This window comes from Dendropsophus ebraccatus, chromosome 1 (genome assembly GCF_027789765.1).
Source record: "Dendropsophus ebraccatus isolate aDenEbr1 chromosome 1, aDenEbr1.pat, whole genome shotgun sequence".
In the NCBI taxonomy this organism is placed as follows: Eukaryota; Metazoa; Chordata; class Amphibia; order Anura; family Hylidae; genus Dendropsophus; species Dendropsophus ebraccatus.
The window spans coordinates 8,355,056-8,379,065 of NC_091454.1; the positions used below are offsets into that span (position 1 = coordinate 8,355,056).

The following is a 24,010-nucleotide window of genomic DNA, read 5'->3' on the forward strand; positions in this document are numbered from 1 at the left end:
GTAGAGACTGTCATGGTATCTGATGATGGTGTTTGCTGGGGATGATGTCAGGAAATGATCCCCCACCAGTAGATTTGACAGGAACCCTTGAAATTATTAGATGAGACCTATAAGGCGGACCTGTAAGGCGGACCTGGAAGACCTGGAGCATGATGGAACCTTACACATTTGCGGCTGGTACCTGTCTCAGCTGATCTCTCAGGGACCTCACATCCTGGATATAGTTCCGGAATCTTTCGGTGATGTCCCGGATTTGCGCCTTCTCAGAATTGCGTCGCGTCACCTCTGCGGCTGGTGAAGGCACTCCGCTGGACTGGATCATGTTTCCTCCTATTAGAAGGGAGATAATTAGCTTCACATCAGCCTCCAGAGCTGCACTCATCAACCTTCAGAGCTGGGATCTCTACTTAGGAGGGGTCTGGTCTGGGGTCCATCATAATGGCGTAGTTGGATCTGGGGTCTATATAATTAGGGAGTCTAGCCCGGAGTCTATATTATTGCGGAATCTGATCTGGGGTCTATATTATCAGGGAATTTGGGGTCTATATTATTAAGGAGTCTAGTCATTACCTGGAGCAATTAGCCTGGGGTCTGTAGTTAGGAGTCTGGTCTGGGGTCAATATTATTAGGGGGTCTGGTCATTAGTTGGGGGTTTAGACTGAGGTCTGTATTAATGGGAAGTCTGATCTGAGGTCTGCAGTTAGGAAGAGTCTGGTCTGGGGTCTGTAGTTAGGAGGAGTCTGATCTGGGGTCTGCAGTTAGGAGTCCGGTCTGGTCTTTAGTTGGGGGGTTTAACCTGAGGTCTGTAGTTTGGAGGAGTCCGGTCTGAGGTCTGTAGTAAGGAGTCCGGTCTGAGGTCTGTAGTAAGGAGTCCGGTCTGAGGTCTGTAGTAAGGAGGAGTCCGGTCTAGGGTCTGTAGTTAGGAGGAGTGTTTCTGGGGTCTGCAGTTAGGAGGAGTCCGGTCTGGGGTCTTTAGTTTGGAGTCTGGTCTGGGGTCTTTAGTTTGAAGTCCGGTCTGGCCTGGTCTTTAGTTGGTGGGTTTAGCCTAAGGTCTGTAGTTAGGAGGAGTCCGTCTGGGGTCTGCAGTTAGGAGGAGTCCGGTCTGGGGTCTTTAATTTGGAGTCCGGTCTGGCCTGGTCTTTAGTTGGGGGGTTTAGCATGAGGTCTGTAGTTAGGAGGAGTCTGGTCTGGGGACTGTATTAGTGCTCTGGTCTGTATTCCTTTGGGGGTCTTGGATCTTTGTATGTTTAGGGGTCCTGGTGTTAGTATTAGTGTAGGGGTCCTGGTGTGGGTATTAGTGTAGGGGTCCTGGTGTTAGTATTAGTGTAGGGGTCCTGGTGTTAGTATAATGTAGGGGTCCTGGTGTTAGTATTAGTGTAGGGGTCCTGGTGTTAGTATTAGTGTAGGGGTCCTGGTGTTAGTATTAGTGTAGGGGTCCTGGTGTTACTATTAGTGTGGGGGTCCTGGTGTTAGTATTGGTGTAGGGGTCCTGGTGTTAGTATTGGTGTAGGGGTCCTGGTGTTAGTATCAGTGTAGTGGTCCTGGTGTTAGTATTAGTGTAGGGGTCCTGGTGTTAGTATTAGTGTAGGGGTCCTGGTGTTAGTACAATGTAGGGGTCCTGGTGTTAGTATTAGTGTAGGGGTGCTGCTGTTAGTATTAGTGTAGGGGTGCTGGTGTTAGTATTAGTGTAGGGGTGCTGGTGTTAGTATTAGTGTAGGGGTCCTGGTGTTAGTATTAGTGTAGGAGTGCTGGTGTTAGTATAATGTAGGGGTCCTGGTGTTAGTATTAGTGTAGGGGTGCTGGTGTTAGTATTAGTGTAGGGGTCCTGGTGTTAGTATTAGTGTAGGGGTGCTGGTGTTAGTATTAGTGTAGGGGTGCTGGTGTTAGTATTAGTGTAGGGGTCCTGGTGTTAGTATTAGTGTAGGGGTCCTGGTGTTAGTATTAGTGTAGGGGTCCTGGTGTTAGTATTAGTGTAGGGGTGCTGGTGTTAGTATTAGTGTAGGGGTGCTGGTGTTAGTATTAGTGTAGGGGTCCTGGTGTTAGTATTAGTGTAGGGGTCCTGGTGTTAGAATTAGTGTAGGGGTGCTGGTGTTAGTATTAGTGTAGGGGTGCTGGTGTTAGTATTAGTGTAGGGGTCCTGGTGTTAGTATTAGTGTAGGGGTGCTGGTGTTAGTATTAGTGTAGGGGTGCTGGTGTTAGTATAATGTAGGGGTCCTGGTGTTAGTATTAGTGTAGGGGTCCTGGTGTTAGTATTAGTGTAGGGGTCCTGGTGTTAGTATTAGTGTAGGAGTGCTGGTGTTAGTATTTCCCTTCTTATTATCTCAGGATATATATATATACTGTGTGTCGGCCATCAATCACAGCAGCTTCTGTCTCTTCGCTCACAACCACAGCTGGTGATCGCACAATACAGAGCGGCAGCTCCATACACTGTACACAATGGCAGCTCCATACACTGTACACGGTGGCAGCTCCATACGCTGTACACGGTGGCAGCTCCATACACTGTACAGGGTGACAGCTCCATACACTGTACACGGTGGCAGCTCCATACACTGTACGCGGTGGCAGCTCCATACACTGTACACGGTGGCAGCTCCATACACTGTACACGGTGGCAGCTCCATACACTGTACACGGGGGCAGCTCCATACACTGTACACGGGGGCAGCTCCATACACTGTACAGGGTGACAGCTCCATACACTGTACACGGTGGCAGCTCCATACACTGTACACGGTGGCAGCTCCATACACTGTACAGGGTGGCAGCTCCATACACTGTACACGGTGGCAGCTCCATACACTGTACACGGGGGCAGCTCCATACACTGTACAGGGTGACAGCTCCATACACTGTACACGGTGGCAGCTCCATACACTGTACACGGGGGCAGCTCCATACACTGTACAGGGTGGCAGCTCCATACACTGTACACGGTGGCAGCTCCATACACTGTACGCGGTGGCAGCTCCATACACTGTACACGGTGGCAGCTCCATACACTGTACACGGTGGCAGCTCCATAAACTGTACACGGACACGGTGACAGCTCCATACACTGTACACGGGGGCAGCTCCATACACTGTACACGGTGGCAGCTCCATACACTGTACACGGTGGCAGCTCCATACACTGTACACGGTGGCAGCTCCATACACTGTACACGGTGGCAGCTCCATACACTGTACACGGTGGCAGCTCCATACACTGTACAGGGTGGCAGCTCCATACACTGTACAGGGTGGCAGCTCCATACACTGTACAGGGTGACAGCTCCATACACTGTACACAATGGCAGCTCCATACACTGTACACGGTGGCAGCTCCATACACTGTACACGGTGACAGCTCCATACACTGTACAGGGTGGCAGCTCCATACACTGTACACGGTGACAGCTCCATACACTGTACACGGTGACAGCTCCATACACTGTACACGGTGGCAGCTCCATACACTGTACACGGTGACAGCTCCATACACTGTACACGGTGGCAGCTCCATACACTGTACACGGTGGCAGCTCCATACACTGTACACGGTGGCAGCTCCATACACTGTACACGGTGGCAGCTCCATACACTGTACACGGCGGCAGCTCCATACACTGTACACGGTGACAGCTCCATACACTGCACACGGTGGCAGCTCCATACACTGTACACGGTGACAGCTCCATACACTGTACATGGTGGCAGCTCCATACACTGTACACGGTGGCAGCTCCATACACTGTACAGGGTGGCAGCTCCATACACTGTACACGGTGGCAGCTCCATACACTGTACACGGGGGCAGCTCCATACACTGTACAGGGTGGCAGCTCCATACACTGTACACGGGGGCAGCTCCATACACTTTACACGGGGGCAGCTCCATACACTGTACACGGTGACAGCTCCATACACTGTACACGGTGGCAGCTCCATACACTGTACAGGGTGGCAGCTCCATACACTGTACAGGGTGGCAGCTCCATACACTGTACACGGGGGCAGCTCCATACACTGTACACGGTGGCAGCTCCATACACTGTACAGGGTGGCAGCTCCATACACTGTACAGGGTGGCAGCTCCATACACTGTACACGGTGACAGCTCCATACACTGTACAGGGTGGCAGCTCCATACACTGTACACGGGGGCAGCTCCATACACTGTACACGGTGGCAGCTCCATACACTGTACACGGTGGCAGCTCCATACACTGTACACGGTGGCAGCTCCATACACTGTACACGGTGGCAGCTCCATACACTGTACACGGTGGCAGCTCCATACACTGTACACGGTGGCAGCTCCATACACTGTACACGGTGTCAGCTCCATACACTGTACACGGTGGCAGCTCCATACACTGTACACGGTGGCAGCTCCATACAGTGTACACGGTGGCAGCTCCATACACTGTACACGGCGGCAGCTCCATACACTGTACACGGGGGCAGCTCCATACACTGTACACGGTGGCAGCTCCATACACTGTACAGGGTGGCAGCTCCATACACTGTACACGGTGGCAGCTCCATACACTGTACACGGTGGCAGCTCTATACACTGTACACGGTGGCAGCTCCATACACTGTACACGGTGGCAGCTCCATACACTGTACACGGCGGCAGCTCCATACACTGTACACGGTGGCAGCTCTATACACTGTACATGGTGGCAGCTCCATACACTGTACAGGGTGGCAGCTCCATACACTGTACATGGTGGCAGCTCCATACACTGTACAGGGTGGCAGCTCCATACACTGTACACGGTGGCAGCTCCATACACTGTACACGGTGACAGCTCCATACACTGTACACGGTGGCAGCTCCATACACTGTACACGGTGGCAGTTCCATACACTGTACAGGGTGGCAGCTCCATACACTGTACACGGTGGCAGCTCCATACACTGTACAGGGTGGCAGCTCCATACACTGTACACGGTGGCAGCTCCATACACTGTACACGGTGGCAGCTCCATACACTGTACACCGCATGCTGTCCCACCCCTGTAGTTGCCCCCATTACTTACCCCGTCCCCCTGCAGTGCAGGAACTCTCAGTAAGTTGTGAATGGGATGAGAGTTTCCCCTGAGATTCGGCCTTGTTGATGGTTTCCCAGGGAGACCAGGCTGGGAGTGATGGTCACAATAGGAGGCGGAGACGGAGATGTCACTCACTCAGCTCCCAGTCCTGCTCTGTAGCTGGGAAAGCTGGGTGACCACCGGGGCAGCCTCTATTACATCTCCCATCGGGGCTCTCACTTTCCTCGACTCCTGAACGGCAAATACCGCTATAAACCTCTCTACCTGAATAAACCAGCTGAACCATTCAGCCACTTAGGAAAGCTGAGTACAGACCAATACAGCCTCTATCCCACATCTCTCTGGGGTTGTCACCCAGCTTTCCTAGGCTTCTGTTCATTGATGTATTCCTAGGTTTCTTCCTAGGTGTCTGCCATAGTCCATCTATAGTAGTGCCTGCTATAGTACATATATAATAGTGCCTGATATAGCACATATATAATACTGTCTGCTATAGTCCATCTATAATAGTGTCTGCTATAGTCCATCTATAATAGTGTCTGCTATAGTCCATCTATAATAGTGTCTGCTATAGTCCATCTATAAGAGTGCCTGCTATAGTACATATATAATACTGTCTGCTATAGTCCATATATAATACTGTCTGCTATAGTACATCTATAATAGTGTCTGCCATAGTACATATATAATAGTGCCTGCTATAGTACATATATAATAGTGCCTGATATAGTACATATATAATACTGTCTGCTATAGTACATATATAATAGTGTCTGCCATAGTACATATATAATAGTGTCTGCCATAGTCCATCTATAGTAGTGCCTGCTATAGTACATATATAATAGTGTCTGCCATAGTCCATCTATAGTAGTGCCTGCTATAGTACATATATAATAGTGCCTGCTATAGTCCATCTATAATAGTGTCTGCAATAGTACATATATAATAGTGTCTGCCATAGTCCATCTATAGTAGTGCCTGCTATAGTACATATATAATACTGTCTGCTATAGTACATATATAATAGTGTCTGCTATAGTACATATATAATAGTGTCTGCCATAGTCCATATATAATAGTGCCTGCTATAGTCCATATATATAATAGTGCCTGCTATAGTACATATATAATAGTGCCTGCTATAGTCCATCTATAATAGTGCCTGCTATAGTACATATATAATAGTGCCTGCTATAGTACATCTATAATAGTGCCTGCTATAGTACATATATAATAGTGTCTGCCATAGTCCATATATAATAGTGCCTGCTATAGTCCATATATAATAGTGCCTGCTATAGTACATATATAATAGTGTCTGCCATAGTACATATATAATAGTGCCTGCTATAGTACATATATAATAGTGTCTGCTATAGTACATATATAATAGTGCCTGCTATAGTACATATATAATAGTGCCTGATATAGTACATATATAATAGTGCCTGCTATAGTACATATATAATAGTGTCTGCCATAGTACATATATAATAGTGCCTGCTATAGTACATCTATAATAGTGCCCGCTATAGTACATATATATAATAGTGCCTGCTATAGTACATATATAATAGTGTCTGCCATAGTACATATATAATACTGTCTGCTATAGTACATATATAATAGTGTCTGCCATAGTACATATATAATACTGTCTGCTATAGTCCATCTATAATAGTGCCTGCTATAGTACATATATAATAGTGCCTGCTATAGTCCATCTATAATAGTGCCTAATATAGTATATATATAACAGTGCCTGCTATAGTACATCTATAATAGTGTCTGCCATAGTACATCTATAATAGTGTCTGCCATAGTACATATATAACAGTGCCCGCTATAGTACATATATAATACTGTCTGCTATAGTATATCTATAATAGTGTCTGCCATAGTACATATATAATAGTGTCTGCCATAGTACATATATAACAGTGTCTGCCATAGTACATATATAATAGTGTCTGCCATAGTACATGTATAACAGTGTCTGCCATAGTACATATATAACAGTGCCTGCCATAGTACATATATAATAGTGTCTGCCATAGTGCATTTCCTGGAGGGCACTCTTCCTCCTGTATCCCAGCCGCTGTATCACACTCTACGGATGGCAGATGAAAGGGTTAATAAAAGTGACTGTGCCTTTTCCTCTCTGAGCGGCTGCTGATCCAGTGACACGAGGACCCGCTGAATCACGGCCTTTTGTTACGGCCGCACTCGTTTCCCTTGTAACAGAAAACCTTACAATAAAGAAGAAACGGTGCCTCCGTGTTTCCACAGAAACCGCTAAATGTGTTTTATTTGGGGGAAAATTGCGTCGCCCTGAAAAGCCGCGCACTGACTGATAGCTGAGAGACGAATGGCGAAAATCTGCAGGAGAAAGTGGCTATGTGTGAATGTGAAACACGTCGGGGGGGAGGGGGTTGTCACCCAAACACGCACGGGGGGAGGGGGGGGGGTAGAAAACGGCACCAAATTTATCAACGCTTCAGGTTTTATAGGTTTGCTCTTTAGTCTATAATGGGGGCGTGTGTGGAATTGCAGCTAGTGAATGGAGACGAGTTGTAATACCACAAATGACCTGCGGAGTGGCGGTGGCGCTGTTTTTGAAAGAATGCTATGTTTTTCTAAGCCTGGACCTCGGCTCTCCAGCTGTTGCAAAACTACAACTCCCATCATGCCTGGACAGCCAAAGCTATAGCCCCATGATCTCAAGAATAGAGACCCCCAAAATCCTCTCTATGGAGCCACCAATGATAACCGATGCACCAGTTGGATTTCAGGGTTCTTAGTCTTGCCCATGTTAAAGGGGTTCTCCAGCGCTACAGAAACACGGCCACTTTCTCCAGAGACAGCACCGATCTCGTCTCCAGTTTGGGTGCAAGTTTTGTAACTCATTTCCATTGACGTAAATGGGTCTTAAAGGGGTACTCAGGCGAAAATCTTTTTCTTTCAAATCAACTGGTTTCAGAAAGTTATACAGATTTATAATTTACTTCTATTTAAAAATCTCCAGTCTTCCAGTACTTATCAGCTGCTGTATGTCCTGCAAGATGTAGTGTATTCACAGTGCTCTCTGCTGCCACCTCTTTCCATGTCAGGAACTGTCCAGAGCAGGAGAGGTTTCTATGGGGATTTGTTACTGCTCTGGTCAGAGGTGGCAGCAGAGAGCACTGTGTCAGACTAGAAAGAATACACCACTTCCTGCAGGACATATAGCAGCTGATAAGTACTGGAAGACTGGAGATTTTTAAATAGAAGTAAGTTACAAATCTATATAACTTTCTGACACCAGTTGATTTTTGAACAATTTTTCCCGACCTGACACATCAGACAGACGTCGCGTTTTGCTCCTCGCCGTCCTGCCGTCGCGTTTGAAAGCTTCCTTATTTTTTATTTTTTTCAGGATAACCCAATTATTCAGTATTTTTATTCTGAAAACCGTCCAGCAAGTCAATTATCTTCGACCTCTCATCCAATCTCCTTCCCTGTAGGTGGGGAGGGGGGGGGGGGGTTCGTGTATCCCCCCGGTTGGAGGGGCGCGCAAATCAGCCGCCGCTTGCTCCCTCTTACACCGCCGAGATGACTCTTCCAATCTCAGGGTGAAGAATTGATTTCTGGATCAGTCTCATTAAGACGCTGAGTGACAAATGGCGCTGGCCAGACTGAGATCTGTCACGTCTGCGGATCCAAGAACGAGGTGGGCGACGCGTTTCGAGGGAGTGATGGACGGGAGTACGAAAACATCACAGAGACATCGATGTCTGGTCAGGGCTGAGGGGCTCTGCTCCTAAAATGCCAGTCAGGGTCACAAAGAAGTAAGCCCCGCCCCCGTGACCTTGCTTCAGGAGTCAAGGCTGCAGGGAAGTGCGTCATGTGACGTGTCATAAGGGAGCTGTGCTAGTCCAGTATAACTTCGCCGTCAGTAAAAAATGTTATTGTTTAATCCCAATGGATTCAACCATATTCATTTAAAGAGTACGGATAATACCGCCATATAGTGGTCAGATATTATACAGCATTTAAACACCACGGGGAGATTTATCAGACATGGTGTAAAGTGAAACTGGCTCAGTTGCCCCTAGCAACCAATCAGATTCCACCTTTCATTTTCCAAAGAGTCTGTGAGGAATGAAAGGTGGAATCTGATTGGTTGCTAGGGGCAACTGAGCCAGTCTCACTTTACACCATGTGTGATAAATCTCCCCCCACTTCTTTACATTGCTAATATAATACCTCCATATAGTGCCCACATATTACACAGGCCTACATAATAATACTCTCTAAAAGGGCCCGCATCAAACCTCCATATAGTGCCACAATAATACTGACATGTACAGCCCACATAATACAACCACATCCTGCCCAGATAATCCTGCCGTATAATGCCTACATTATATACAGCATCTAATAATACTCATGTGGTGAGCGCATATAATACCGCCATATAGTGCTCAGATAGTATACAGCATCCGATTCATACTTTTCTAAAAAGTCCACATAATACTGCCGTATAGTGCCCTGATAATATACAGACTTCAAGTAATATCCTTATAAAGAGCCCACATAATACTGCCATATAGTGCCCTGATAATATACAGACTTCAAGTAATATCCTTATAAAGAGCCCACATAATACTGCCGTATAGTGCCCTGATAATATACAGACTTCAAGTAATATCCTTATAAAGAGCCCACATAATACTGCCATATAGTGCCCTGATAATATACAGCCTTCAAGTAATATCCTTATAAAGAGCCCACATAATACTGCCGTATAGTGCCCTGATAATATACAGCCTTCAAGAGCCCACATAATACTGCCATATAGTGCCCTGATAATATACAGACTTCAAATAATATCCTTATAAAGAGCCCATATAATACTGCCATATAGTGCACAGATGACATACAGCATTTGAGTAATACCCTTATAAAGAGCCCACATAATACTGCCATATAGTGCCCTGATAATATACAGCCTTCAAGTAATAGTATACAGCATCTAACTCGCAATCCGAGTCACAATAACACCGCCATATAGTGCACTATATACTGCATCCAATAAAGCTTTCTAAAATAACACCGCCATATAGTGCCTAACTAATATACAGAATCCATCCATCTCATACTCTGAAAGAGCCAAAATAGCACTGCCATATAGTGCACTATATACTGCATCCAATAAAGCAGGAAATAAGTGAGAGTCACTGGTGGGTGATGGAGTATTGGGGGGGGGGGGGTTTATGTAGGTAATGCCGCCATCTTGTTTGCAACCTGTGGCTCTCCAGCTGTTGCAGAACTACGACTCCCAGCGTGCCCCTAGGGCCACAGGTTGCAGATCCAATGACACAAACCCTCAGCTGTGGGAAACCGTGATAAAGGGCAACTAGCCCCCGGGGCAGATGACCCACCTTGTAACCCGAGCAGAGAGCATCATGGTCCGGACTCCTCACAGTTACTTCAGAAACTTAGAGGGTCTCAGGGGGGTTCCAGCAAAAGTAGATGAGAAAGTTTCACCCAACTCAATCACTGGGTGATTGAGCGATGGCGCCAGCTTTCCCAGAATCGGTTTATCGATGACAAATGGCATTTCTAAAAGGAAGAGGTTCTGAGGCAGCTGTGGTGGTGGAGGTGAGGGGGGCAGCTATACACAGTGCCAGGGCTGAGGGGGCAGCTGTACACAGTGCCAGGGATGAGGGGGGCAGCTATACACAGTGCCAGGGATGAGGGGGGCAGCTATACACGGTGCCAGGGCTGAGGGGGCAGCTATACACGGTGCCAGGATTGAGGGGGCAGCTATACACGGTGCCAGGATTGAGGGGGCAGCTATATACAGTGCCAGGGCTGAGGGGGGCAGCTATACACGGTGCCAGGGCTGAGGGGGCAGCTATACACGGTGCCAGGGCTGAGGGGGCAGCTATACACGGTGCCAGGGCTGAGGGGGCAGCTATACACGGTGCCAGGGCTGAGGGGGCAGCTATACACAGTGCCAGGTCTGAGGGGGGCAGTTATACACAGTGCCAGGGCTGAGGGGCAGCTATACACAGTGCCAGAGCTTAGGGGGCAGCTATACACGGTGCCAGGGCTGAGGGGGGCAGCTATATACAGTGCCAGGGCTGAGGGGGGCAGCTATACACGGTGCCAGGGCTGAGGGGGCAGCTATATACAGTGCCAGGGCTGAGGGGGCAGCTATACACAGTGCCAGGGCTGAGGGGGGCAGCTATACACGGTGCCAGGGCTGAGGGGGCAGCTATACACAGTGCCAGGGCTGAGGGGGGCAGCTATACACGGTGCCAGGGCTGAGGGGGGCAGCTATACACAGTGCCAGGGCTGAGGGGGGCAGCTATATACAGTGCCAGGGCTGAGGGGGGCAGCTATATACAGTGCCAGGGCTGAGGGGGCAGCTATATACAGTGCCAGGGCTGAGGGGGCAGCTATATACAGTGCCAGGGCTGATGGGGGCAGCTATACACGGTGCCAGGGCTGAGGGGGGCAGCTATACACAGTGCCAGGGCTGAGGGGGGCAGCTATACACAGTGCCAGGGCTGAGGGGGGCAGCTATACACAGTGCCAGGGCTGAGGGGGCAGCTATATACAGTGCCAGGGATGAGGGGGGCAGCTATACACAGTGCCAGGGCTGAGGGGGGCAGCTATACACAGTGCCAGGGCTGAGGGGGGCAGCTATACACAGTGCCAGGGCTGAGGGGGCAGCTATATAATGTGCCAGGGCTGAGGGGGGCAGCTATACACAGTGCCAGGGCTGAGGGGGGCAGCTATATACAGTGCCAGGGCTGAGGGGGGCAGCTATACACAGTGCCAGGGCTGAGGGGGCAGCTATACACAGTGCCAGGGCTGAGGGGGGCAGCTATACACAGTGCCAGGGCTGAGGGGGCAGCTATATACAGTGCCAGGGATGAGGGGGGCAGCTATACACAGTGCCAGGGCTGAGGGGGGCAGCTATACACAGTGCCAGGGCTGAGGGGGGCAGCTATACACAGTGCCAGGGCTGAGGGGGCAGCTATATAATGTGCCAGGGCTGAGGGGGGCAGCTATACACAGTGCCAGGGCTGAGGGGGGCAGCTATATACAGTGCCAGGGCTGAGGGGGCAGCTATATACAGTGCCAGGGCTGAGGGGGGCAGCTATACACAGTGCCAGGGCTGAGGGGGGCAGCTATATACAGTGCCAGGGCTGAGGGGGGCAGCTATATACAGTGCCAGGGCTGAGGGGGCAGCTATACACAGTGCCAGGGCTGAGGGGGCAGCTATATACAGTGCCAGGGCTGAGGGGGGCAGCTATACACGGTGCCAGGGCTGAGGGGCAGCTATATACAGTGCCAGGGCTGAGGGGGCAGCTATATACAGTGCCAGGGCTGAGGGGGCAGCTATACACAGTGCCAGGGCTGAGGGGGCAGCTATATACAGTGCCAGGGCTGAGGGGGGCAGCTATACACAGTGCCAGGGCTGAGGGGGGCAGCTATATACAGTGCCAGGGCTGAGGGGGCAGCTATACACAGTGCCAGGGCTGAGGGGGGCAGCTATATACAGTGCCAGGGCTGAGGGGGGCAGCTATACACAGTGCCAGGGCTGAGGGGGCAGCTATATACAGTGCCAGGGCTGAGGGGGCAGCTATATACAGTGCCAGGGCTGAGGGGGGCAGCTATACACAGTGCCAGGGCTGAGGGGGCAGCTATACACAGTGCCAGGGCTGAGGAGGCAGCTATACACAGTGCCAGGGCTGAGGAGGCAGCTATACACAGTGCCAGGGCTGAGGGGGCAGCTATATACAGTGCCAGGGCTGAGGGGGGCAGCTATACACAGTGCCAGGGCTGAGGGGGCAGCTATACACAGTGCCAGGGCTGAGGGGGGCAGCTATACACAGTGCCAGGGCTGAGGGGGCAGCTATATACAGTGCCAGGGCTGAGGGGGGCAGCTATACACGGTGCCAGGGCTGAGGGGGCGGCTATACACGGTGCCAGGGCTGAGGGGGGCAGCTATACACGGTGCCAGGGCTGAGGGGGCAGCTATATACAGTGCCAGGGCTGAGGGGGGCAGCTATACACGGTGCCAGGGCTGAGGGGGCAGCTATACACGGTGCCAGGGCTGAGGAGGCAGCTATACACAGTGCCAGGGCTGAGGGGGCAGCTATATACAGTGCCAGGGCTGAGGGGGCAGCTATATACAGTGCCAGGGCTGAGGGGGGCAGCTATACACAGTGCCAGGGCTGAGGGGGCAGCCACTTCCCACAATGCAGCTCCGTTATAACATTGTATCCAGCAATAGGCAGGAGATGGATGGATGGGGGAGGATGAGGAGGAGGCAGAGGAGGCCGGGAGGAGGAGGAGGCTGCGGGCTGTGACAGGGGAGGAGGAGCCGCTGCTGCACCGCATTGACACTCACACAGTCCGGGCAGCAGAGGAGCTCCGGCCCCCCCGCACAGCACCGCGGCCCCGGCTGCAGCTCCGCAACTTTACTGCCCAGCAACTAACTTTATACCGGGGCCCAGAGGAGGCCGGGGAGACGGGAGCCGAGAGAGGACACTGCGGAGCGGATAGTGCGGAGCCGGAGGACCTGCGGAGCCGGGAGCGGATAGTGCGGAGCGGATAGTGCGGAGCGGATAGTGCGGAGCGGACTCCTGTGAGTACAGGCGGAGTGTATATGGTGTATACCCCTATATGCGGCTGTATATGAGCTGTGTACCCCAGTGTATGATATATAGCAGTGTATGGGAGCTGAGGACTCCACTATATCATCTGTATACTTCTGTGTACCTCAGTGAGCTATATACTCCTGTATATAAGTTGTGATTCCGGTCTATGGACTGTGTACCCCTGTATATGAGCAGTGTACCCCTGTATATGAGCTGTGTACCCCTGTATATGGACTGTGTACCCCTGTATATGAGCAGTGTACCCCTGTATATGAGCTGTGTACCCCTGTATATGAGCTGTGTACCCCTGTATATGAGCAGTGTACCCCTGTATATGAGCTGTGTACCCCTGTATATGGACTGTGTACCCCTGTATATGAGCAGTGTACCCCTGTATATGGACTGTGTACCCCTGTATATGAGCAGTGTACCCCTGTATATGAGCTGTGTACCCCTGTATATGAGCTGTGTACCCCTGTATATGGACTGTGTACCCCTGTATATGAGCAGTGTACCCCTGTATATGAGCTGTGTACCCCTGTATATGAGCTGTGTACCCCTGTATATGGGCAGTGTACCCCTGTATATGAGCTGTGTACCCCTGTATATGGACTGTGTACCCCTGTATATGGACTGTGTACCCCTGTATATGAGCTGTGTACCCCTGTATATGAGCTGTGTACCCCTATATATGAGCTGTGTACCCCTGTATATGGGCAGTGTACCCCTGTATATGAGCAGTGTACCCCTGTATATGAGCAGTGTACCCCTGTATATGAGCTGTGTACCCCTGTATATGAGCAGTGTACCCCTGTATATGAGCAGTGTACCCCTGTATATGGCCTGTGTACCCCTGTATATGAGCTGTGTACCCCTGTATATGAGCTGTGTACCCCTGTATATGAGCAGTGTACCCCTGTATATGAGCTGTGTACCCCTGTATATGAGCTGTGTACCCCAGTTTATTGGTTTTGCACCTCAGTATATGAGCAGTTTTCTATATGTGATGTATCCCAGTGTACAAGCAGGGCACAGCTATACTATTCTTCCCTGACTGTACCCCCATATTGTACTACCCTGACTGTACCCCCATATTGTACTACCCTGACTGCACCCCCATATTGTACTACCCTGACTGCACCCCCATATTGTACTACCCTGACTGTACCCCCATATTGTACTATCCTGACTGTACCCCCATATTGTACTATCCTGGCTGTACCCCCATATTGTGCTCCTTTCACTGTACCCCCATATTGTACTATCCTGACTGTACCCCCATATTGTACTACCCTGACTGTACCCCCATATTGTACTATCCTGGCTGTACCCCCATATTGTACTATCCTGGCTGTACCCCCATATTGTACTATCCTGGCTGTACCACCCTATTGTACTATCCTGGCTGTACCCCCATATTGTACTATCCTGGCTGTACCCCCATATTGTACTACCCTGACTGTACCCCCATATTGTACTATCCTGACTGTACCCCCATATTGTACTATCCTGGCTGTACCCCCATATTGTACTATCCTGGCTGTACCCCCATATTGTACTATCCTGGCTGTACCCCCATATTGTGCTCCTCTCACTGTACCCCTATATTGTGCTTCCCTCTCTATACCCCCGTATTGTGCTTCCCTCGCTGTACCCCCGTATTGTGCTTTCCTCGCTGTACCCCCGTATTGTGCTTCCCTCGCTGTACCCCTGTATTGTGCTTCCCTCGCTGTACCCCCGTATTGTGCTTCCCTCGCTGTACCCCTGTATTGTGCTTCCCTCGCTGTACCCCCGTATTGTGCTTCCCTCGCTGTACCCCTGTATTGTGCTCCCCCAGCTGTACCCCTGTATTGTGCTTCCCTCGCTGTACCCCTGTATTGTGCTTCCCTCGCTGTACCCCCGTATTGTGCTTCCCTCGCTGTACCCCTGTATTGTGCTTCCCTCGCTGTACCCCCGTATTGTGCTTCCCTCGCTGTACCCCCGTATTGTGCTTCCCTCGCTGTACCCCTGTATTGTGCTTCTCTCGCTGTACCCCCGTATTGTGCTTCCCTCGCTGCACCCCCGTATTGTGCTTCCCTCGCTGTACCCCTGTATTGTGAGTCTACCTGTGTATTTGACATAAGCCGGAGTTCCAGAAGTGTACCCCAGATTAGCAGAGATTAGCTCCTTGACCTGTGGAAGAAAAATGCCTAGTCATGCTGTAAACTACCAAGAGCCCCCCAGTATAAGATTGTTGACATAAGCCCCAGGATGAGATAGTGGGGTCCCCCCCCCATTACCTGTGTCCTCAGCTGTGCCCTGGATTGTGCCCAATCTCCCTCTGTAGTGTTTACATCCGGCACCTGACCTTTACCCCCATATTGTGCCCCTATATCAGGTATACTGTGCCCCTATATCAGGTATAATGTGCCCCTATATCAGGTGTACTGTGCCCCTATATCAGGTATAATGTGCCCACCACTGAGCCCCTGTATCAGGTATACTGTGCCCCTATATCAGGTATACTGTGCCCCTATATCAGGTATACTGTACCCCTATATCAGGTATACTGTGCCCCTATATCAGATATACTGTGCCCCTATATCAGGTATACTGTGCCCCTATATCAGATATACTGTGCCCACCACTGAGCCCCTATATCAGGTGTACTGTGCCCCTATATCAGGTATAATGTGCCCACCACTGAGCCCCTGTATCAGGTATACTGTGCCCCTATATCAGGTATACTGTGCCCACCACTGAGCCCCTATATTAGGTGTACTGTGCCCCTATATCAGGTATACTGTGCCCCTATATCAGGTATACTGTGCCCACCACTGAGCCCCTGTATCAGGTGTACTGTGCCCCTGTATCAGGTATACTGTGCCCCTATATCAGGTATACTGTGCCCACCACTGAGCCCCTGTATCAGGTGTACTGTGCCCCTGTATCAGGTGTACTGTGCCCCTATATCAGGTATACTGTGCCCCTATATCAGGTATACTGTGCCCACCACTGAGCCCCTGTATCAGGTGTACTGTGCCCCTGTATCAGGTGTACTGTGCCCCTGTATCAGGTATACTGTGCCCCTATATCAGGTATACTGTGCCCACCACTGAGCCCCTGTATCAGGTGTACTGTGCCCCTGTATCAGGTGTACTGTGCCCCTATATCAGGTATACTGTGCCCCTATATCAGGTGTACTGTGCCCCTGTATCAGGTATACTGTGCCCCTATATCAGGTGTACTGTGCCCCTGTATCAGGTATACTGTGCCCACCACTGAGCCCCTATATCAGGTATACTGTGCCCCTGTATCAGGTATACTGTGCCCCTGTATCAGGTATACTGTGCCCACCACTGAGCCCCTATAGCAGGTGTACTGTACCCCTCTTTCTGTATGCTGTCGGCACTGGCCCCTCTGGTCAGCCGTACTGGGCAGGGACCCTCAGGTACTATGACAGTGAAGCCCCCTGTTTACAGGAAGCGCTGATTGTTATCCGGCCGCCTGCTGATCCCGCTCGGCCTTGCGCTGCAACTTTGTTACACAACAGCCAGAAAACAATAGTTGTGTGTTGTGCGGAGCGCAGGCCGGGAGAACTCCAGCCCTGAACATCCAGAGCTGTAATCTGGAGGCCAGACGGGTACATAATCCTGGATGAGAGATCAGCTGCTGCAGCACCCCTTCACTGCCAGGACTGTGCCGAGAGACTGCAGCACTCACACCGCACCTCTATGTCTTGTCACCCGGAGGCACTGCCCTTAGTGTGCCCCCCATATATGTGCGCCCCCTTTCCTGTGCCCCTCTGTGTGTGCGCACATTTTCCCTATAATGTTCCCGTGAGCACATTGCCCTTAGTCTTCCCATGAATATTCCCCATAGTGTCCGCTTTTATGTGTTCCTCCTATAGTGTGCGCCTGTGTGTGTGTGCTCCCCATACTGTACGCTTATGTATGTGCTCGCGGTCCTATGGGCCTTTGTACTCCAGTGTGCTCCTGTGTGCTTCCCCTGTAGTGTTTGTTTGTGTATGTGTGCACATCTGCCCCATGTATGTATGTTCATGAGGTTACTGTCCTTAGTATGCCCATGAGTATTCCCTAATATCTGCGCCTGTTTGTTGTGTGCCTCTTCCCCCTACTGTATACCTGTGTGTGGTGCCTCTATTATGTGCCTGTTTGTGTTCGCTATAGTGTGCGCCTTCGTGTATGCCGTCCATTGTGTGCGTTCCCCATTGTGTGTGATTGTGTGTGTGCTCCCCATAGTGTGCGCTTGTGTGTATGTTCCCCATAGTGTGTGCCTGTGTGTGCTCCCCATAGTGTGTGCCTGTGTGTGCTCCCCATAGTGTGCGCTTGTGTGTATGTTCCCCATAGTGTGTGCCTGTGTGTGCTCCCCATAGTGTGCGATTGTGTGCATGTTCCCCATAGTGTGGGCCTGTGTGTGCTCCCCATAGTGTGCGATTGTGTGTGCGTTTGTGTGTGTGCTCCCCATAGTGTGCGCTTGTGTATGTGTTCCCCATAGTGTGCGCTCATCATAGTGTGCGCTTATGTGTGTGCTCCCCATAGTGTGCGCTTGTGTGTATGTTCCCCATAGTGTGTGCCTGTGTGTGTTCCCCATAGTGTGTGCCTGTGTGTGTTCCCCATAGTGTGTGCCTGTGTGTGTTCCCCATAGTGTGTGCCTGTGTGTGCTCCCCATAGTGTGCACTTGTGTGTATGTTCCCCATAGTGTGTGCCTGTGTGTGTTCCCCATAGTGTGTGCTTGTGTGTGTGCTCCACATAGTGTGCGCTTGTGTATGTGTTCCCCATAGTGTGCGCTCATCATAGTTTGCGCTTATGTGTGTGCTCCCTATAGTGTGCTGGTGTGTGTGTGTGCTCTCCACCGGGTGCGCTGGCGCTCCTAATGGTGTGCATGTGTGTCTGCTCCCCATAGTGTTCGGTTGTGTGTATGTTCCTAATAGTGTGCGCTTGTGTGTGCTCCCCATAATATGCATCTGTGTGTCTCCATAGTGTGTACCTGTGTGTGCTCCCCATAATATGCATCTGTGTGTCTCCATAGTGTGTACCTGTGTGTGTCTCCATAGTGTGTACCTGTGTGTGTCTCCATAGTGTGTACCTGTGTGTGTCTCCATAGTGTGTGCCTGTGTGTGTCTCCATAGTGTGCACCTGTGTGTGTCTCCATAGTGTGCACCTGTGTGTGTCTCCATAGTGTGCACCTGTGTGTGTTTCTATAGTGTGTACCTGTGTGTGTCTCCATAGTGTGTACCTGTGTGTGTCTCCATAGTGTGCACCTGTGTGTGTCTCGATATTTTGTACCTGTGTGTGTACCCCAATAATGCATTTCCCCTTATTGCCCTTTCTCTCCCCTCAGTGTGCCCCCCGATCTCTGTGCGTCAGGGTCTTGTGGGTTGCACAGAGGTCGCCTCCTCAGTAGTGATTCAGCGGTGAGCGTGCCCGTCGTCCTGGCACACAGTGGAGGGCACTGCAGTTTCTGCCAGGCCACATTGTAATCACAGGGGCGGCTAACTATTGCCTGCAAGAATCCAAGCTTGTAATCTTCAAAACAACACGGCTTCATTTTCCCACGCCTGGTGGTCGGTGCTGCCGCCGGGAGTCAGCCCTCTGCCTGTCGCTGGGCAGCACGGCCTTCACTTTGATGCAGGACGTCATTTGGGCTGTCGCTCTTGTAACTCGCTTCTTCTTTATGGGGACGGATGAAACATTGCCTAGGATTGCCTGGACTTCAAACAACTGCACCAAACCCTCAGCTGTAAGCGGTAATATTTCTGTTATTACCCCTTTAAGGATTGTACTCAGCTTTCATTTTGAATGCTGTTCTGAGAAAATGAGTCCTGGGCTCTCATTGGTTGCTATAGGCAACGAGGCCTAAAACACTCCTGAGGCCTGTGTATACCTGTATGCCGGTGGGTGACTGGGTCACAGCTCTCCATAGACTCCTGTTACGTTAGGAACAGCAGCTCTGGGACACATACTGCTGCTCTGAAGGGGGAAAACTAAACAGATAGGTGGGGACCCCCACTTAGTGTTTCGGCGGCCATATCCCATTGAGAAAAAACAAATTATAGTCTTGACTACACAGGACTCCATAAGAACATGGAGCTTCAGAGTGGTCACCTGTGACAGCTTGGACTGTTGCTAGGCAACCTAACTAAGCTTCTTTCAAGCTTGACACTTTTAGAGTCAATTCGTCAAGCAGTCTAAAGACTTCATTGAGTTTCCCTTTAATTCATATGTAGAAAAGATGTGTCCCAAAAGTTTTCATATTGTTTTCAGAGTTTGCGTTCCCATGGCAGCGCAGCGCCCTGTGTACTTATTACAGTCTAATCTGTTTCACAAGGTGATTGGTGTCTTGTTGCCAGCAATGCGCTAATTCCAAATCCCATTGTTCTTGGCGGGAGAAGGAATTCTGAGATTACTATTAGTCAAACGTCAAAGTGCAGCGTGATCTGCGGGAGGCGAGAGACCACAGGGGGTTATCCTCCACAGTCTACCGCCATTGTGTTACTGCAACTTCCAGACAGGTGGAGAGTGTTTATGTATGTGAAGGCGTCCTGTACAGAAAGATGATACACAATGGACCGTCAAAAATATACTATAATACCGCACCTATGTACAAGAATATATATATATATATATATATATATATATATATATATATATACTATAATAATATGTGGGCCAGGGGACCGGCACGTGGTACATGAGGCAATATGGTTTGATCAAATTATATACCAACATCCTGACGTTGGTTTTTAAATGTAGCCGATAGGCATTAGTGTCAGCCATAGGGGTGATGTGCAGCAGCTCCTTTCTCTCCATGTCTTATATAACTACTGTAATACTGCCCCTATATACAGGAATGTAACTACTCTAATACTGCTTCCTATATACAGGAATATAACTACTATAATACTGCCTCCTATATACAGGGATATAACTACTATAATACTGCTCCTATATACAGGAATATAACTACTATAATACTGCCCCTATATACAGGGATATACTACTATAATATTGCTCCTATATACAGGAATATAACTACTATAATACTGCTCCTATATACAGGAATATAACTACTATAATACTGCTCCTATATACAAGACTATAACTACTATAATACTGCTGCTATATACAAGAATATACTACTATAATACTGCTCCTATATACAGGAATATAACTACTATAATACTGCTCCCTATATACAGGGATATAACTACTATAATACTGCTCCTATATACAGGGATATAACTACTATAATACTGCTCCTATATACAAGAATATAACTACTATAATACTGCTCCTATATACAAGAATATACTACTATAATACTGCTCCTATATACAGGAATATAACTACTATAATACTGCTCCCTATATACAGGGATATAACTACTATAATACTGCTCCTATATACAGGGATATAACGACTATAATACTGCTAGATACAAGAATATAACTACTATAACACTGCTGCTATATACAGGAATATAACTACTATAACACTGCTCCTATATACAGGGATATAACTACTATAATACTGCTCCTATATACAGGAATATAACTACTATAATACTGCCCCTATATACAGGAATATAACTACTATAATACTGCTCCTATATACAAGAATATAACTACTATAATACTGCTCCTATATACAGGAATATAACTACTATAATACTGCCCCTATATACAAGAATATAACTACTATAATACTGCTCCTATATACACGAATATAACTACTATAATACTGCTCCTATATACAAGAATATAACTACTATAATACTGCTCCTATATACAAGAATATAACTACTATAATACTGCTCCTATATACAGGGATATAACCACTATAATACTGCTCCTATATACAAGAATATAACTACTATAATACTGCCCCTATATACAGGAATATAACTACTATAATACTGCTCCTATATACAGGAATATAACTACTATAATACTACCGCTATATACAGGGATATAACTGCTATAATACTGCTCCCTATATACAGGGATATATTACTATAATACTGCTCCTATATACAGGAATATAATTACTATAATACTGCTCCTATATACAGGAATATAACTACTATAATACTGCTCCCTATATACAGGAATATAACTACTATAATACTGCTCCTATATACAGGAATATAACTACTATAATACTGCCCCTATATACAAGAATATAACTACTATAATACTGCCCCCTATATACAGGAATATAACTACTATAATACTGCTCCTATATACAGGAATATAACTACTATAATACTCCTCCTATATACAGGAATATAACTACTATAATACTGCTCCTATATACAGGAATATAACTACTATAATACTGCTCCCTATATACAGGAATATAACTACTATAATACTGCTCCTATATACAGGGATATAACTACTATAATACTGCCCCTATATACAAGAATATAACTACTATAATACTGCTCCTATATACAGGAATATAACTACTATAACACTGCTCCTATATACAGGAATATAACTACTATAATACTGCTGCTATATACAGGAATATAACTACTATAATACTGCTCCTATATACAGGAATATAACTACTATAATACTGCTCCTATATGAATTTCTCTCTCTGGAATAGCAGGACATTTGCTGACATAAGATGAGGAGACAGCAGCCATAAGTTAGCTGGATGTTGTCCACCACTTTACAGACACGCTGTTGGCTTTTAAAGCGCCAGTACCCCTATGAGGCCTATAATAGTGCAGGAGCGTTATACGAGCAGCGGCTGATATCAGTCATGTATGTGACGGGGGGACACTACAGTCAGGGAACTATACATTGCCATCGTTGTCCTATGTCTTCTGTGTGACCCCTCTCGGCCCTGTCACCCCCAAGAGTACGGGCCTGGAAAAGTGATGTTGTGTTATAGTCGGTCACCACGGAGTAGCGGAGCCGCACGTCCTGCTGACATGGCAGCTGCACTCGTATTGTCTAGACGTCTCCTCCAGAGGCTGAAATTACTTTATAATTTCATCCTGGACGTTTTCCTGCTGAGCCGCACCGCGGAGATGTCTGCAAACATCGGGCACAAGGTTACAAACAAATACATCATGGGCCCCTGCTAAAGGGTGACCTACTCTCATCAATGGCGTCCATCCTGCTAAAGGGTGACCTACTCTCATCAATGGCGTCCATCCCGCTAAAGGGTGACCTACTCTTATCAATGGCGTCCATCCCGTTAAAGGGTGACCTACTCTCATCAATGGTGTCCATCCCGCTAAAGGGTGACCTACTCTCATCAATGGAGTCCATCCCGTTAAAGGGTGACCTACTCTCATCAATGGAGTCCATCCCGCTAAAGGGTGACCTACTCTCATCAATGGTGTCCATCCCGCTAAAGGGTGACCTACTCTCATCAATGGTGTCCATCCTGCTAAAGGGTGACCTACTCTCATCAATGGCGTCCATCCTGCTAAAGGGTGACCTACTCTCATCAATGGAGTCCATCCCGCTAAAGGGTGACCTACTCTCATCAATGGCGTCCATGGGTGCAGCATTGCTGACTGATCTCAGTATAATTTATAATCCTGATCTTCCTGGTTCATGAATAGGATGCTATCATTTCAGTGAAGACTGACACAAGCAGCGGCAGGGCATTGGGAGGACTGAGGGTGGCAGATTTCTATAGTAGACGACTGCAAGGCTGGGCACTGTAACCAATCAGCATTACTGTAAGTATTAGACACGCCCACTTGTGCTAATTGGCTGTGGGACAGGTTTATCTATATATAAGGCTCCTCCTTCTTGTCCAGTTTTCCAGTTGGATGCAGTCACAGTTGCCCACTTGGAGTTGTAGTCTCTTTTTGCCTATATGTCTACACAGAGCCCTTGGGAGTAGTAGTCCCTTTTTTTCTTGTATGTCTAGACAGAGCCCTTGGGAGTAGTAGTCCCTTTTTTTCTTGTATGTCTAGACAGAGCCGCCTGGGAGTAGTAGTCTTTATTTGCATGCATGTTTATACACAGCCCCCTGGGAGCAGTAGTCCATTTCTGCTCTTTTTCTTGTATATATAGACACAGCCCGCTGTGAGTAGTAGTCCCTTTCCTTCTTTTTCTTGCATTTCTAGACAGAGCCGCCTGGGAGCAGTAGTCCCTTTTTTCTCTTTTTCTTGTATGTGTAGACAGAGCCCCCTGGGAGTAGTAGTCTCTCTTCTTCTCTTTTTCTTGTATGTCTAGACAGAGCCGCCTGGGAGTAGTAGTCTCCTTTCTCCTTTTTTTCTTGTATGTCTAGACAGAGCCCCCTGGGAGTAGTAGTCTCTCTTCT

At 48.5% G+C, this 24,010-nt stretch overlaps 2 protein-coding genes across 3 annotated transcripts in view; one reads left to right on the plus strand and one right to left on the minus strand.

Moving 5' to 3' along the window:
- The window catches only part of LMNTD1 (lamin tail domain containing 1), a 58,863-nt gene extending 39,197 nt beyond the window's left edge, over positions 1-19,666 (minus strand). Inside the window, exons 1-2 of the mRNA XM_069966492.1 lie at positions 19,596-19,666; positions 182-330 (exon numbers count right to left, since the gene is read on the minus strand). Coding sequence (XP_069822593.1) covers positions 182-330; positions 19,596-19,632 — 186 coding nt within the window. The 5' untranslated portion in view covers positions 19,633-19,666. The remainder of the gene's footprint in view (positions 1-181; positions 331-19,595) is intronic.
- RASSF8 (Ras association domain family member 8) overlaps positions 13,420-24,010 on the plus strand; it is a 48,302-nt gene continuing 37,711 nt past the window's right edge. Inside the window, exons 1-2 of one of the 2 annotated variants that reach the window (XM_069966166.1) lie at positions 13,420-13,696; positions 19,053-19,451. The gene's annotated coding sequence lies outside the window, so the exon portion shown is untranslated. The remainder of the gene's footprint in view (positions 13,697-19,052; positions 19,452-24,010) is intronic. The other variant, XM_069966157.1, reaches the window with a different exon arrangement.